Source organism: Centruroides sculpturatus, unplaced genomic scaffold (genome assembly GCF_000671375.1).
Source record: "Centruroides sculpturatus isolate CEXI.00-Female unplaced genomic scaffold, Cexi_2.0 scaffold1332, whole genome shotgun sequence".
In the NCBI taxonomy this organism is placed as follows: Eukaryota; Metazoa; Arthropoda; class Arachnida; order Scorpiones; family Buthidae; genus Centruroides; species Centruroides sculpturatus.
This window is the reverse complement of record NW_019385533.1, coordinates 207,379-225,703: the sequence shown is the minus strand read 5'-3', so window position 1 is coordinate 225,703 and position 18,325 is coordinate 207,379. Positions and strand designations below refer to the sequence as shown.

Sequence of the window (18,325 nt, the reverse complement as noted above, 5' to 3'; positions counted from 1 at the left end):
CGTGCTTCAACCTTAATGTGAAGAAAATATCGTCCATAAAGTTACAAAAATTCTTTAATATATAATCGAAATTTCTTCTTGAAAATTTATTTTTTTAGAGGAATCACACACACATTTATTTATTAGATTTCTGCTACTCTCTCTAGCGTGCTTTTTCAATCTCTCATAATCTTTTGCTCCTTCAACATTCATCCACTTCCTCCGATCCTCATCCTTTTTTTGTTTTCCTTTTACTCTTCCATAAGTGTAAAGATACTTTCAATCCCATAATTCAATGATAAAGTAATGTAAAAGTATTCAAATAGCATCATTTAGCTACTTTTACGTAATTTAATTTTAAAAATTGGAAGCCATATGACTGTATTGTCAAATAGTACAAATGTACTGCTTGCCATTGCATTAATATACAATATACATTAGGTAGTTTATGAAGTATTTATCATCAATTAACCTATTATAGAAAGGTTGAATCCGTTCTTTATGAGATACTAACATGCCATTGAATACATTATATAATTTATGTATATTGTATCTAATATTATATATGCGAATTGAAATTAATCGAACTGTTGCTTATATATGAGAATCTTTTATTATTTCTGAGGAATTTCTGTCGATTTCTGTACCGATAATAATAAACTTTCTATAAGAAAATTTATTATGAGGGATGTCTCGGTACAGAAATCTATAAAAGAAATATAATGAAACCTCCATTAACGGACACTCCCAGATAGTCGACACCTCTATATTTTTACAATCCCCAGACCATACAAATAGGACGTGTATAATATTCACCTGTAAATAGCGGACAAACTTCTCTGTCCCGACGATGTCCGTTAATCGGAGGTTATATAAATAAGAAATGTTATGGAAATTTTATTTAATTTTTTTTAAGTTAGTTGGAATTTTAATCTCGTTTAACAATTTTTCCTCCTCATTAAACACACTGCTTGATAGGCGAAGCGAGATCATCTTACTTTAATCATTAATAGTTTGTCTCCATTTCATTCATCTATGGATATCAAATTTCCCATTATTTAATCTATCTACTTTCGTACTGTGTAATAATAGATTTATCTCACTCGTTATTTTTTCTTGTAAGATCTATCCATTTACAAATTATACTTTACAAGTCTCTCCAAGTTTTATTTTGTGGTGTTCTGAGATATGTTTTACGTATTTGTATTTGTTTTTTCTGTAAAACTTTCAGTAATATTTAAGAATTTGAATCAACTATCAAATTTCTAAATTCAGTATAATTTCTATTAAATCTCCAATTAAATTTATAGTAAATTATGAATTTTAGAGCTGTTGGTAATGCTTCTATACATCGAAATCGGAGAGGTTAAAGAAGAGGATCGAGATCAAGCTTAATTTAAATGTCACGGTCCTCTCTGACATTAAATTAAGACGAGTTGTTATAACATATTTATACAATTTCTGCATCACTCAGCGAGTTTCTGTACTTGTAAGCATGAATTCATTTAATTTTGTCAGCTTAAATTTTATCAGAGCTTGCTTGGAGCTTTTCGGATGGATTTCTAACTTTTGGAGTGGAAAACTCATGCTGTGGACTGAGAACAATCCACTCCCAAGGGTTTTTCAACCATTCCTATCCACCACCTTTGCTAGATAGACAGTCCTCTTCTATGCTAGCTCATTGCAAATCTTTCATCCTCCTATTATTTATATTGTCATTTCCTGTATCTAGTCAAACATCTTTCCAAGCAGCTGATTATTGCTCTTTCTACATTAGAATCGATCCATTGTTATTTCTGATATTTTATTTCATTTTAATTTTATGTATGACATTACTGGACTGCAATTTTCTAAAATTGCAGCCCTATAAATTCTCACCTAACATCCTCCTGTCTGTCCTTGATTTAGATAGATAACCGGCATGACTCTATTGTTATCAGGAAAAGGATAATGTACAGCGGCAAAAGTACTAAAATTGAGAGCATATTATCAGTGTTTATAACAAATTCCATTCAACAATTTGCTGATAAAATTAATTTTTAATATGCAAAAAACATAATTATGATGCTACGTGAACACATGGAGTGGTCTGTGTTTTGTGTGGAAACTTCTGAAATACCTTGTGTACTTTTAACAATTAGTAAAATTGTCTTTAATTATGCGATTTAAATGAGTTAAATGTTATGTTTTCACGAGATTTAAGTGAAAATTCAATATAAGAATAACAGATAGCGCCACACGTAGTTTTAAATGTTGTTACCGGGAAAGTTACGCAACTCGTTTCTAGAATTTTACTCCTATTNAGTAATTAAAAATGAAATTGAAAGTAATTTTTTTAAATCTATGCTGAAATTTTTTGTTTTTAAAGATAATTTTCAATTTTATTTTATTTAAGATTTTATAAGAGAAAGAGCATCAGTGAAAGATAAAGGACAAGATCATCATAAACTACAACGAAAAAGATCTAATTTCTAAATTGCTGATGAGGATGATGAGGAAGTCTTTTTAAATCGTTATCATTTTATAAATTATGTACTTTTAACTATTATTAATTAACGTTGCTTATTTAAGATGATATATTTATTTATGATGTCATAATAAAACATAATTCATTACAATTGAGAATTTAAAAAGTTTTCAATTTGTAATTAATTTTTTATATAATCAATGATGAATTTACTGAAAGTATGTGAAGAGATGTAAAGAATTTTCATTTTGCATTAAAATTCTTCACGAATTCATCTGTCAACATTAATGACAAATGGCATGACAAATTCTAGATGTTGTTTCGAATAGTCTTTTCTCTTTAAATGCCCTTATTGTATGCAGAAAACGTAAATATATAAATTCAAAAACTAGAAAATCTTAATTTAATTTCTTTATATTATTAAGAATTATATAAAATCAAACCTAAATTTTTAGAAAAATAATTAAGAAGTTTATTTTAAAATATATATTACGCTTAAGAGTACCATTTAGGTGGTTAAAATCATATATTTAACAGTAATATAAGTGCAAATATTTATATTTTTTATTCAAAATAATTAAATACGTGTCGACGAGGCTATAAACTATATATTAATAAATAATTAAATTCAATCACTTCAGAGTAAACTCGAGATTTGTATAGGAGACAACTCTAAAGAATTTTCTTATATAATTAGGTATTTAAAGGAGAAGAGATTAAATACAGATACAAATTTGATGTCTTCACAAATCCTTTACAACCATAGGAACACAATGAACATGAGCAGAGTCGCCCTTACTTTTGAGAATATTGACAATTTACGAATATGTAAATTGATTAAAAGTCCCTCTGGCATCGAATTCTTGTAGAAAAATTTCTATTCATACATATTCTAAGCGGGTAATTGCTTCAAAAGAAAGGTCGACTCTGCTCATGTTCATTGTGCTCCTATAGTTGTAAAAGACGTGTGAAAACATCAAATTTTTATTTGTATTTAGACTTCAATTTTTTAAAATAATAAGACCTCTATACCTACATCACATCATTAGTGATATAGATGCATAGTGACTTTCTGTCACTGTGTATTCTGTTTTTCATCTTCTGTCTTGCACACTGCATCACGCGTCAAGGATCACATTGATAGAAACTGCTTCAAACTGTTGGAGAGCTCTTTGGAGAGTTAGAATGGTTCGTGAATGCCATACAAGAGCAGATCATAAATAGAAAAAGTTACAAGAAGCATATTTTAAAAGACATTTGTAGGAAATGCCACATCTTGCGCCCTGCCCACTGTAATGCATTTGTTTAGACTTTCACTTCTTATTAGATATTTATTACGAGAGTTATAGTTATTAAGCTTCAAAACGGGTGGACAAAATCGTGCCTCGTAACCGTAAATTGTTTCATAATCTTAAGTTACAAGGAATAGGATCAAAACTTGTAAAAGTACCACAATGATGAGTTTTGTTACTAGTTATGTTATGGAAATGTCTTCTGAGTGTCCTGAAACGTCCACCATTGTAATGTATGTGGCGGAAGGTAGGGGCTCATTACAGGCAATTTTNCTTTATTAGGTCCGAACCCATTCGAGATACGACAAACAATCCTTTGTATCTCCAAACTCCTTCGATCTTTAACCACTAAAATTTAATGGCATCAATGCCCTTAATAAACAAACTCTCCTGTAAAATTTCAGAAATTTTCAATAACGAATACGAGAGTTATTAAGCTTCAAAACGGGTGGACAAAATCGTGCCTCGTAACCGTAAATTGTTTCATAATTTTAAGTTACAAGGAATAGGATCAAAACTTGTAAAAGTACCACAATGATGAGTTTTGTCACTAGTTATGTTATGGAAATGTCTTCTGAGTGTCCTGAAACGTCCACCATTGTAATGTATGTGGCGGAAGGTAGGGGCTCATTACAGGCAATTTTGTTGCCGAAAAGAATACGGAGATGAACACGCAAGCAGTAATTGTACATGGAGTTTAGACAATCCCATCTAATTTATGAGTACCCTATTATGTTTATGTAAGTCTTTACTCAAGTGTTTAGTGGTTTTATCCATTCGGCTATTGGTGTGCCACGCACACGGCCATAAGTTGTTACGTTAAACCATAAATTTTTATAAAAATTCAAATTATATTGGATTAATATCATTGGAGCTTCGATAAGTGTCGTCATTCAGGTACGAGTGCAATCAGCGTGCTTGAATGAAACTCAAACCACGTGACTGGAAGAATGGAACCTACACATTCATAATGCTCTATATAATAGCTGCTGAAGGATAGCCTGACATACACCGAAAATGCTGGCCATTTATTTTAAGGAGGTAAAGATATTTTTAATTTTATATATATATATATATTATATATATACTTAAGTTTATTTTTGGTTTATATTAAAATATATATAATTTCTTAGGAAGTTTTAAGTTTGTATATGTTAAATAAGGTTTATTTATTTAATATTTGTACAAGATTTAATATAAATATACAGATTTTATTATATAGAAAGATATAAGTTATGTATAAGCTATAGGGATGAGAACAGTTCAAGGTAAACTTGTATCAGTTTTGTATGGAATATGCTTTTATTCTTATATTCAAGAATTAATAATTATAATTTTAAATTTATATATATNCCATTTAGCTATTTCTTCTATCATTTCCAATTCTCTTTTACGCGCTAATCTAGGAGGCAATCCTGTAAAAAATAACATCAACATATATATATATAAAATAGTTATTCAAGAAAAGTTTTGATATACAAGATGGCTCAAAAGTCGTTTTACCATTGTTAAAGTCTAATTTTCTGGTGATGAATTAAGCAACGCTACACAGCGGAGGTGCCTCTCATGAGGACTTTTATGAGAAACAAGCTGATATTTAGATGTTAGAAACATAAAGAAAATTCGGCAAATTCCACATAGATCAGGCGCTAACCCACAACTAACTACCAGTGTTTAGAGACCTACCAGTGGCCATGCGGTTTTATTCCCTAAATACTGGGAGTTCGGGCGTGGGTTCGCGAGGAGAGTTTTCCGGTTTCTTACACATCTGAGACGCCTGAATAGGGGCCAGTTACCCTCAAAAGACCTCCGGAAGGCATTATTCCCCGCGTAATAATTATTATAAACACATACAACTATTATTACATGACAATTACGTATTACGGTACAATGTAGCATAGAAACTCGTGCCCAACTATCCGACACAAGACACTGTTCAGTGATTTTATCTACTCGGCGACTATTGGGCTACAAATTTGTCCTATTCATTGCTTATAAACTTTACAAAAACAGTTCAATATGAGATCCTTCTTATTTGATATTACAAATTACAATGCTCTATCAACATACAAATTTCTGAGTTACTTCTGATAAATAAGGTTAACTAACTTTTTGGCTATCCCTTTTACGGAATTACCTTTGAGCCTTACCTTTGAGAACTGTTGTTTTCTTTTTTGAGATTCGAATGCATTGGTGTATGTTGTAATCCAATGTTCGTGAGAAGATTCCATTAGAGTATTTTGTAATTTATTATAATATTTCGAAATTTCTCGTTTTATCTAAAATATAATAATATTTCTATTATCAAATACTAAAGAATTATGATAATACTTTACGAAATAAATTATAATATAATTTCAAATTTAAATATATATTGTTGTTTCTCAACCTTATTGAATTGGTGGCACAATCTTTTTGGTGGCAATCTGAGAGGCCTGTATCTCATCAAAGAATATACAAATAATATTAGAAAGTATACAAAATTCATTATTTCTAAAGGATTTGTTGAAATTTTATAACATATCTACGAGGATTTCGTGCAAAACTAGTGTACTGCAATACACTTATTGAGAACCACTACTATGTACAGTATGGTTCAAATTTCAATGGGGTGCACTAATAGAATCTACGTCATACATTGAATTACTGTTTGTTCTTTCTCGTTTGTAAACACAATAAAAGCACTTAATAAATTGCAATTTATTAACTTAACACTTGAATTAAATTGATTTACAAAGATAAGAAGTTTTATCTAAAACACGTAAATATGAAATGTAATACTATTTTTTTAAATGCAGTAATATTATAAATGGACTGGCCAGAACTTTTCAGGTTTTTACGTGTCCAATACCTAAATAGAGGCCAGTTTTCCATAGATGGTTAGTCCTTCTGGGAGGTAATTTTTTTATGCTCAATCCTCCAAGTGTTGTGTTGCCTTTTACTAATCCAGTCCGTATTTGAAATCCTATTATCAGCTTCTGTAAATGCTGATCAGTTCCTATCAGTCTTGATTTTGTTTGTACGTTTTGAATTAATAGCCCTCAGTTACAATAATTTTGGAGGGAGCAAGGATTGATCTTGACATAGCTCTTGTTAGGCTGCAATTTTCAAATTGCAGACCTATAGATTTCTACTGATGTCTGTCTGTTGCATGTCTGTCCTTCCTTAATCTCTATAACAGAGTTAGATAAATAAAAATCGAGATAGGTAGGGAAATTATAGAAGGAGACCCCGACTAACTATATACAATTATTCGGTATGAACCAGATATTTGTATATAATCACTTGATTTCAATTCAAAAATTTTCTCCAGAACGGTGTTAGATAGATAGCAGGCATGACTCCATTATTAACGGGAAAAGTATGATGTACAAGAGCAATATACCATAAAATCGAGGACATTGTGACATATCTTTATTTCCAATTCAGTTGAGTATCAACTGAATTGGAAATAAAGATATGAAGGAATGCCAAGTAATCGATTAATTACAGTGTTTAAGAAACAAATAAGAATAACGACACGATTTCAGATTAGCAATTCAAATTTACTGTATTTTAAATTTGAAAAACTTAAATTTTCTTACTTTATCGTACGTTCCGGGTAGTTGATATACCGATACGTGATATTTCTTCATGGCTTCTAATTGGGCTTTCGGAACTGGAATCAGCGGAAGTGGAGCCAAAAGTCTAAACATGGTGTGTTGCACCCAGTCATTTGGTTTTATTCTTCGACTTGGTTTTGGTTTATCTAACATTATTAATTAAATTGTGTATAATGATAATTTTAAATACTGTATATATTTAATTTTTCTATTATATCGGGTGATCGTAATTACCATACCCCTATTCAACGTAATGTAGATAAATATTTAACAATTCAAACACAAGCAAATTTGGTAAGATGACTTTTGTAAGATTAAAATTAATACCGAAGCTTACCACTATGGTACTTTAAAGCTTTACATCATAATTTCTGTAACATTTTGTTATAAGGACCCTTAATAAGTGTGGTTTATTATTGACATGCTGCAAACTTAGCAGAATTAAAGGACATATTAAATGTGAGAAACACCACAGGGTTCATTGCCTTCAAGTTTTACGCTTTTAGAATGAAGATCTTCATACATATACAGCATAAGTATCTTAAACAAATAAAGTATTTGTTATTTGCAGCTCCAAAAATGCTACAGTGGAGATTTTTGGTACTAATTTTTGTTACGGAAATGTCTTTTGCATATTTTGAAATGTCACCATACCAAATTTATTTGGATTTGTCTTGAATAGGGGTTAGGGGTACTATCATTTGGTATTTTTATTGTTTAGGGTACTTCAATTTAGAGGAAAACAAATAATGGCACTAAATCAAAGGTGCGATTGTACATTAATAATTACTCTTGCGGTTGCATTTTCATTACAAAATTATTTTTATATTGATTATATATGTAAATTATTTTAAAATTGAACACTTCTTTACCTTTGTAAGTCCTATTAACAATTTTATCAATTAAATTGCATGTGTCTTCTGCATCAGAATCTCTTCTCACAACAGCCTGGGATAAAACGTAAATTAGTTTAATTAACATAATCGTAAAAACATTGTAATATAACGTTTAAACATAAAATATAACTCTTTGTAGGTACTGTACATCATGGATACAAGACAGATTTTTTTTTCTCTTATATAAATTAATCAAAAGCCCATATTGAATACTTTTAGTGTCAACAGATAAATGTTCCACTCCTTTGCAATATAATCAGATTTAAAACTTTTCAAACAGATGTTGGGAAGAATATTATGTTCTACAAACAACGAAAATGTTCGAAAGGATCTATATTTACTTCTTTTCGTCGTTTATAACTTTTTTCTTCTTTGATGCAAATAGGACTTGGTATATTTCCTAAAAATTTATCTTTTCTGATTGCTTCCTTTCTTTTCCTCTGTAAATAAACCAGAGGAGGTTCAGAAGGCACGGGCGGTATATCAGTGTATGGAGATAGAATCTTTTTTTTCCATTTAGCTATTTCTTCTATCATTTCCAATTCTCTTTTACGCGCTAATCTAGGAGGCAATCCTGTAAAAAATAACATCAACATATATATATATAAAATAGTTATTCAAGAAAAGTTTTGATATACAAGATGGCTCAAAAGTCGTTTTACCATTGTTAAAGTCTAATTTTCTGGTGATGAATTAAGCAACGCTACACAGCGGAGGTGCCTCTCATGAGGACTTTTATGAGAAACAAGCTGATATTTAGATGTTAGAAACATAAAGAAAATTCGGCAAATTCCACATAGATCAGGCGCTAACCCACAACTAACTACCAGTGTTTAGAGACCTACCAGTGGCCATGCGGTTTTATTCCCTAAATACTGGGAGTTCGGGCGTGGGTTCGCGAGGAGAGTTTTCCGGTTTCTTACACATCTGAGACGCCTGAATAGGGGCCAGTTACCCTCAAAAGACCTCCGGAAGGCATTATTCCCCGCGTAATAATTATTATAAACACATACAACTATTATTACATGACAATTACGTATTACGGTACAATGTAGCATAGAAACTCGTGCCCAACTATCCGACACAAGACACTGTTCAGTGATTTTATCTACTCGGCGACTATTGGGCTACAAATTTGTCCTATTCATTGCTTATAAACTTTACAAAAACAGTTCAATATGAGATCCTTCTTATTTGATATTACAAATTACAATGCTCTATCAACATACAAATTTCTGAGTTACTTCTGATAAATAAGGTTAACTAACTTTTTGGCTATCCCTTTTACGGAATTACCTTTGAGCCTTACCTTTGAGAACTGTTGTTTTCTTTTTTGAGATTCGAATGCATTGGTGTATGTTGTAATCCAATGTTCGTGAGAAGATTCCATTAGAGTATTTTGTAATTTATTATAATATTTCGAAATTTCTCGTTTTATCTAAAATATAATAATATTTCTATTATCAAATACTAAAGAATTATGATAATACTTTACGAAATAAATTATAATATAATTTCAAATTTAAGTATATATTGTTGTTTCTCAACCTTATTGAATTGGTGGCACAATCTTTTTGGTGGCAATCTGAGAGGCCTGTATCTCATCAAAGAATATACAAATAATATTAGAAAGTATACAAAATTCATTATTTCTAAAGGATTTGTTGAAATTTTATAACATATCTACGAGGATTTCGTGCAAAACTAGTGTACTGCAATACACTTATTGAGAACCACTACTATGTACAGTATGGTTCAAATTTCAATGGGGTGCACTAATAGAATCTACGTCATACATTGAATTACTGTTTGTTCTTTCTCGTTTGTAAACACAATAAAAGCACTTAATAAATTGCAATTTATTAACTTAACACTTGAATTAAATTGATTTACAAAGATAAGAAGTTTTATCTAAAACACGTAAATATGAAATGTAATACTATTTTTTTAAATGCAGTAATATTATAAATGGACTGGCCAGAACTTTTCAGGTTTTTACGTGTCCAATACCTAAATAGAGGCCAGTTTTCCATAGATGGTTAGTCCTTCTGGGAGGTAATTTTTTTATGCTCAATCCTCCAAGTGTTGTGTTGCCTTTTACTAATCCAGTCCGTATTTGAAATCCTATTATCAGCTTCTGTAAATGCTGATCAGTTCCTATCAGTCTTGATTTTGTTTGTACGTTTTGAATTAATAGCCCTCAGTTACAATAATTTTGGAGGGAGCAAGGATTGATCTTGACATAGCTCTTGTTAGGCTGCAATTTTCAAATTGCAGACCTATAGATTTCTACTGATGTCTGTCTGTTGCATGTCTGTCCTTCCTTAATCTCTATAACAGAGTTAGATAAATAAAAATCGAGATAGGTAGGGAAATTATAGAAGGAGACCCCGACTAACTATATACAATTATTCGGTATGAACCAGATATTTGTATATAATCACTTGATTTCAATTCAAAAATTTTCTCCAGAACGGTGTTAGATAGATAGCAGGCATGACTCCATTATTAACGGGAAAAGTATGATGTACAAGAGCAATATACCATAAAATCGAGAACATTGTGACATATCTTTATTTCCAATTCAGTTGAGTATCAACTGAATTGGAAATAAAGATATGAAGGAATGCCAAGTAATCGATTAATTACAGTGTTTAAGAAACAAATAAGAATAACGACACGATTTCAGATTAGCAATTCAAATTTACTGTATTTTAAATTTGAAAAACTTAAATTTTCTTACTTTATCGTACGTTCCGGGTAGTTGATATACCGATACGTGATATTTCTTCATGGCTTCTAATTGGGCTTTCGGAACTGGAATCAGCGGAAGTGGAGCCAAAAGTCTAAACATGGTGTGTTGCACCCAGTCATTTGGTTTTATTCTTCGACTTGGTTTTGGTTTATCTAACATTATTAATTAAATTGTGTATAATGATAATTTTAAATACTGTATATATTTAATTTTTCTATTATATCGGGTGATCGTAATTACCATACCCCTATTCAACGTAATGTAGATAAATATTTAACAATTCAAACACAAGCAAATTTGGTAAGATGACTTTTGTAAGATTAAAATTAATACCGAAGCTTACCACTATGGTACTTTAAAGCTTTACATCATAATTTCTGTAACATTTTGTTATAAGGACCCTTAATAAGTGTGGTTTATTATTGACATGCTGCAAACTTAGCAGAATTAAAGGACATATTAAATGTGAGAAACACCACAGGGTTCATTGCCTTCAAGTTTTACGCTTTTAGAATGAAGATCTTCATACATATACAGCATAAGTATCTTAAACAAATAAAGTATTTGTTATTTGCAGCGCCAAAAATGCTACAGTGGAGATTTTTGGTACTAATTTTTGTTACGGAAATGTCTTTTGCATATTTTGAAATGTCACCATACCAAATTTATTTGGATTTGTCTTGAATAGGGGTTAGGGGTACTATCATTTGGTATTTTTATTGTTTAGGGTACTTCAATTTAGAGGAAAACAAATAATGGCACTAAATCAAAGGTGCGATTGTACATTAATAATTACTCTTGCGGTTGCATTTTCATTACAAAATTATTTTTATATTGATTATATATGTAAATTATTTTAAAATTGAACACTTCTTTATTTTGTAATTTATTATAATATTTCGAAATTTCTCGTTTTATCTAAAATATAATAATATTTCTATTATCAAATACTAAAGAATTATGATAATACTTTANTATAGGTCGACCCGTTGATGATTTAATTATAATTTTGCTTAATTTTCATTAAAATAAATGTAATTAAAATTAATAATTTGTTAATAACATTTAAGAAGAAAAAAAAGTCACGTACTGTATCGTACTTTTGAGTGCTTACACGACATTTTACTATACTTTAGGAACCAGTAACTGAGATGAAGCACGCTTTACTAGAATTACGCAAATTATGTTAAGAATTTCGAAAATGGAATTCAACACACCGAATGAATTCAATATAATTATGATAACGTGTTTCAACAGTGCATATAAATCTCTACATTTATTAGGATGACTGTGTTCAGTTTTCTCTCCCCTTATTCTCTAGGTTTGGTTTGCCTTAATTAAAACAAAATTGAGAAATAGTTGTGGTATTTATATATATGTAAATTATTTTAAAATTGAACACTTCTTTACCTTTGTAAGTCCTATTAACAATTTTATCAATTAAATTGCATGTGTCTTCTGCATCTGAATCTCTTCTCACAACAGCCTGGGATAAAACGTAAATTAATTTAATTAACATAATCGTAAAAACATTGTAATATAACGTTTAAACATAAAATATAACTCTTTGTAGGTACTGTACATCATGGATACAAGACAGATTTTTTTTTCTCTTATATAAATTAATCAAAAGCCCATATTGAATACTTTTAGTGTCAACAGATAAATGTTCCACTCCTTTGCAATATAATCAGATTTAAAACTTTTCAAACAGATGTTGGGAAGAATATTATGTTCTACAAACAACGAAAATGTTCGAAAGGATCTATATTTACTTCTTTTCGTCGTTTATAACTTTTTTCTTCTTTGATGCAAATAGGACTTGGTATATTTCCTAAAAATTTATCTTTTCTGATTGCTTCCTTTCTTTTCCTCTGTAAATAAACCAGAGGAGGTTCAGAAGGCACGGGCGGTATATCAGTGTATGGAGATAGAATCTTTTTTTTCCATTTAGCTATTTCTTCTATCATTTCCAATTCTCTTTTACGCGCTAATCTAGGAGGCAATCCTGTAAAAAATAACATCAACATCTCTTATATATTTTATTTTTCAATGTTTATTTTTATTTTTATTCTAAAAGTTTTGATTTACTTGCCTTGCATTCTTTGACAAATAAGAAACTGATGAAGAGGGTGAGAACTATATTTTGTTTTTAATCTGTGATATATCGGTTCGATAGGATACTCTGGAAACATGGCTAAAGAGGTAATAGTATAAAATAATAATTGCCTCTTTGTATAAGTTTCGTGCATTTGGTTTTTACGTAGTTCTGCATCTGTAATTGCCATTAAAACGTTAAGAATTTCCTTATTTAATCAGTGTATAATTAAATATATATATATAATTTTTAATATTCTAGATAGTGTTTTCTAACATTTTTGAATTGATCACCAAATTTTTCACGTAGCCCACCAGTGGCGAGTGGATAACACCCCTGAACACAGGCATGTTCGTGTCTCATTAATGGGCTGGCTTTGTGAAGTATTCAGCGTATCAAACAACTAAATAGGGTCAGAGCGGCGCGTTATAAATTCATGGAGCCCCAGGCAAATTTGAATTAGGAGGCCCCATGTACAGTGTTGACTTCAAACATTTTTATTCGGGAAATTTTGTTGGATCTTCGTTCGTTTTTTTTAATGCGACCTCTGCGTTGTACCAATGCACCATGCACCATGCACCTGTGCTACACCAGCAATCTAGGTTTCCCAGAAATGGCCCAAATTTAAATTTCGATATTCTTAGTACAGTAATAAGTTTATAAAAGATTGGTTTGGGAGGTAATTGCCCTTTATGCCCTTAGGATAATGCACCACTTTATGGTCAGTTTCTCATAGAAAACCCTTCCAGAGAATCTTCCTTCACAAAACGCTCACATGTCGCGTTGCCCTATCTCCTCAGTTTCCAGTGAAAGATCACAGTAGTATGAAGAAGTAAAGATATTTTCTGCGTTCTCATTCCGCTAACAATAAGCATTTTAATCATGGCCTTTATGACTTCAGCTAGGTCCACATGAGGCTATCGAGCGATAAGAAACAGGGCCTGATATATCCAGACTAACCCATCTGTTATCATTTTTAAATCGATCATCAAGAGCAACAGGTCGATTTTTGTTTCCACGTCCCTCAGGTCATCCATTAGAAGAGGATCACAATTTATCGGTTGGGAAACCTTGTTTTCTGATCTATACAATCTACTTACCATGCTTTAATCTTTGTAAATAATCATTAGTATTACAAAGAGCAAATAGCAAGTGATAAAAGTCGATTCTTTTATGTTCTTTATGAAATTCTTTAATAACACATTCAACTTCTTCCAAAGTAAGTGCAATATCCAGATTCTTCAACATTCCAAATATTTGTACAGCCAACACGTTTTTTGTTACTGCTAAGAATTTGAACAGTGCAAAAAATATTTTCAACTGAAAATATACACAATAGAAATTGTTTTAAGATACCGTAATTTAATCATTTTTACTTGGAGTAGTCCAAAAGTCAGTCAACCAACTTGTATTTTTAAGAACAGCTGAAGTCGATTTAAAACAGCTGCACATTATCTTGTAATAAATATATCTTGGTTAACAGACTTTTAGGCTATTTTATATACTATAATAAAAAGAGATTTTATAATTTTGATAGAATTTTTTTTTATAAATAATATTTCTGTACAACAAGAACAAACTAATATATGTAAAGCCGGGTACATAAAAACTGGTATACCTTACAGATATACCTAAACGTGTGGATGAAAGAACTTGACACTCCTGTTAACAGTACGTTCAGGTATACTGAACAGGAGAGCCTACTCAGGTATACCGGTACGTGTGTATTCGGCTGAAGAATATGAACTTTTTAACTTAATGAGGTATTACTATATTTATTCAATCACAATACCTGATATCTGCTTAATTTAATAAACCATTTAGGATTAATTTCATTTTCTAAAGATTCTCGTATAAATCTGTCCGCCATACCTCCTCTTAAAGAAGTGTTCATTCCTTAAAAATATACCAGATTATCATTGAGTGTTTCGATGGATCAATTATGATTAAAGATCCAAATTAAGATATAATTTTACAGTTTTTAAAATTATATAAAGTAATACCAATTAAAAATACCTTTATGAACTTTTGGTGGAAAAATCATAGGTATATAATCAGAAGGATTAAGGCTTTCTTTCGAGTTAGTAGTTTTTGAACTACTAAACCCAGATTGCTTCTCCTTTGATTCGTTTGTGGAAGAAATTTTAGGCAATTTTACATCTGAAATTTTACTAGAATCTGTTGTCGTCAAATATTCTTCAGCTGAAAAATATCCTTCGAAATAATTTTGTTCTGAATCCAGTGCTGAATAAAACTCAGTATGCTCTTCGTCTTCACTGTAATCTGTTCAATAACCATTAAATTATTAGTACTTTCAATTTAATGAGATGAATTAGGATAATTTCAAAATATGCTCAAAGGATACCTTGACTTCTTTCTTTTGCATATTCTTGTGTATTTAAATCTAACTCATCTACATCTTTATAAGTTTCGAAATCTTTGTCTGGATCAGAATCCAAAGCTGTTGCTCCTTGATCTTCCGAGATTTCTTCAGAATGTAGATTTTTCTAAGATTTAAAAATAGTTTTTTTTTTTAATAGAAATAATTTTTGGATATTTTTCATATCTTTACTGCATTAAAATGCTAATTTTCCACGTAAAAAAATAAATTATTTTCTTTGCAACTTATATATTTCATCGAGGCATTTGGCATCGAACTTGCAACCAACACTAAGTACAATGGCGCGTTAAGCTTTATGGGTCCAGGCGAATTTAAATCAGGAGGCCCCATGTACGGTGTTGACATTAAACGTTTTACTTCTGGGCAATTTTGGGGGGAATCCCCCTAAAATTACCCAGAAGAAAAACCTCTTGTGGATTAAGTTCTGCACTCTACCTGACTATACCTGCAATCTAGGTCCCCAAATATGGCATAAAATTTACATTTCGATATTCTTACTACAATAATGAGTTTATAAAAGTTTGGTTTATGTACCCTGTTGGGGACCTCAGGCAATTGGTCTTTTTGCTCTTAGGATAAAGCGCCACTGACTATGTAATGAATGGCCCATCAATGGCGAAGCGGTTCCATTCCCTAAACACTGGGAGTTTGGTGGTGAGTTCACACCTCGCCAGGGCGAGCTGGCCGCATGGAGTTTTCCGAGTTTTCTCCACGTCTGTAATACCTGAATAGAGATTAGTTACCTTTAAAAAGTCCTCCCGGAAGGCATTCCCCTAGGCAAATCGCCCAAGCGTTGCATTACCATAACTTAATAATAAACTAAGTAATGAATATTGCATTGAACATTTACAATCAATACTAATTGATTGCAAATGTTGAATGATGATGCTTGTGAGCACTAACATGGCCTTTTTATCAAGTNTGAAATATGTTAAAATATTTAAACATAAATAATATCTGTAATGTAAATAAATAGAGCTCATAAATAAAACAATTTTAAATAAACATTGATTTTTTTATGTTTTACAGAACTGTAAACATAACTAATCTTCAAATTATATGCTTCTTACAGTATAAAATTACATGCTATAAATAAAATTTATCTTAAATTTATAGTGATGGGATTTGTTAACATATAGTAATAACAAAATGCCGAGATTGAATTTTAATTGTATCGTGAATAAGTTTGATCGAAATTTAATTAATTATTAAAAAATTTTCATAAGAATAGAAGTGAATGGAACAGCATTGAGTATTATTAATAATCTGACACTGTGGGTGTCCATGGAAAATTTTCCAGGGGTGGCAAAGCTTGAAGGTAATTACGTCAATAAGTTTTTAATTATTTAATTTTTTGGTTTTTTTTTCCATAAGTAGATAATCGAATACAGTATTGTATCAAAGCATTCCATGGCCGAGAGTGTAAAGTTGTACAGTACATCTCAATCACTTTTATGATTATAATTTATAGAAATTTTTACTGGATCCCAGAGTAGGAAAGTGTCTCGTCTTCCCTTTCTGCAGATGTCCATGCTTGGCACTTACAAATATAATTCTCAAGAATTGTTAAATGATATTAAATGATATAAATGTTCTCTTTTCCAGAAACACATTAAATTTTCTTTTCATTTCAGAATGTAAACATGAAAAGTGATACCACATTGCTTATAGCTTATCATGGTTAATATATAACAATAGTTTCTATTTTGAATATTTTTGTATAACATTATTCACGATTTCGAAGAATATTTAAAATAAATAAATAATCTATTTAATTTATTTACTACTAGATGGCGCGACATTGCGCTGTATTTCATTATACAGTGTATTCTCAATGTAGTGTTTGTTTATATACAGCAAAGTGGTAAGTGGGCGATCTTCCGAGGAAAATGTCTCGAGCAGTACTTTATATGGCACTTATTTAGGTAAGAAAGCCCAGAAAATCTCGTTGATAAGGTGTCAACCCACGATTACCAGTGTTTAGTGGTTTTATCCATTCCACCGCTGGTGGGCATCGATGTAATGACCTCTCAAAGGACGCTGGCATTCACAATATCAATGGTTCCTTACACGAATAACAAGTAGTAAAGAGTAGCAATTCACAATATCAAGAGATTGCTGTTTATTGAATTTAGAATGACATTTCATAATTTTATTATTCACACTTTAAAGCATATTTATATTTGGACTGTCGCCTAATAGGTTCTTCCTGGTATTAGGCGACAGTCAAAAGTAAATAAATTATTTTATAACAAGTAAATATATATATAAAAACGAGACGTTCGACACGTTGAACAGGTTAATGCTAATGAATATGTTAATAATGAACAAGATAAAAATTCACGTGCAGTCTGTAACCGTGCGAAAATCAATTGGGCAAGGGCGTATTTAAAATTTTGAAAAATAGATGCTGTTTTACATACATACTTTATTTTTATTTATACTTGATGTGATCCTTAAAAAAACATGATGAGATCATGATTCTGATAGTACTATTATACACACTTCCTGAATACGCCCTTGATAGTTGATTGATTAATTAGAATGAGGCACTAGCACATTGTAGGCTGTGTAGTCTGCCTAATTACGCCCATTGCGGGCAGCCTGCTCAAATGATAATCAACACTATGACGACCTGACCGTCAATAAAGGTTAGATCTGCTAATTCCCAACATCATAGAGTACAATGCCATAATTTATTTGATTTATTTGGTTACAATAACGCAACTGGTGTGCGATCTGCTGAGAGAGGATGACTCCCAGAAGGACTTTGTAAGAGAAGCTGGCTCCTATTTAGGTATTGCAAACGTGTAAAAAACCCGGAAAAATCTACAT

General features: G+C 31.0%; 1 protein-coding gene across 1 annotated transcript; it reads right to left on the bottom strand.

Annotated features, from left to right (window-relative positions):
- Positions 1–5,875: 5,875 nt before the first annotated feature.
- Positions 5,876–15,599, bottom strand: LOC111639891 (the record flags this gene model as incomplete). The annotated part of the gene is made up of 13 exons (XM_023385841.1): positions 15,455–15,599; positions 15,106–15,372; positions 14,882–14,985; positions 14,190–14,409; positions 13,087–13,266; positions 12,767–12,999; positions 12,402–12,477; positions 10,980–11,143; positions 9,533–9,674; positions 8,578–8,810; positions 8,213–8,288; positions 7,323–7,486; positions 5,876–6,017 (listed from the first exon to the last, which is right to left on the bottom strand). Coding segments are annotated over exons 2-13 (1,762 nt in total), but the record flags the coding sequence as incomplete, so codon positions are not given.
- Between the last annotated feature and the right edge of the window lie 2,726 nt (positions 15,600–18,325).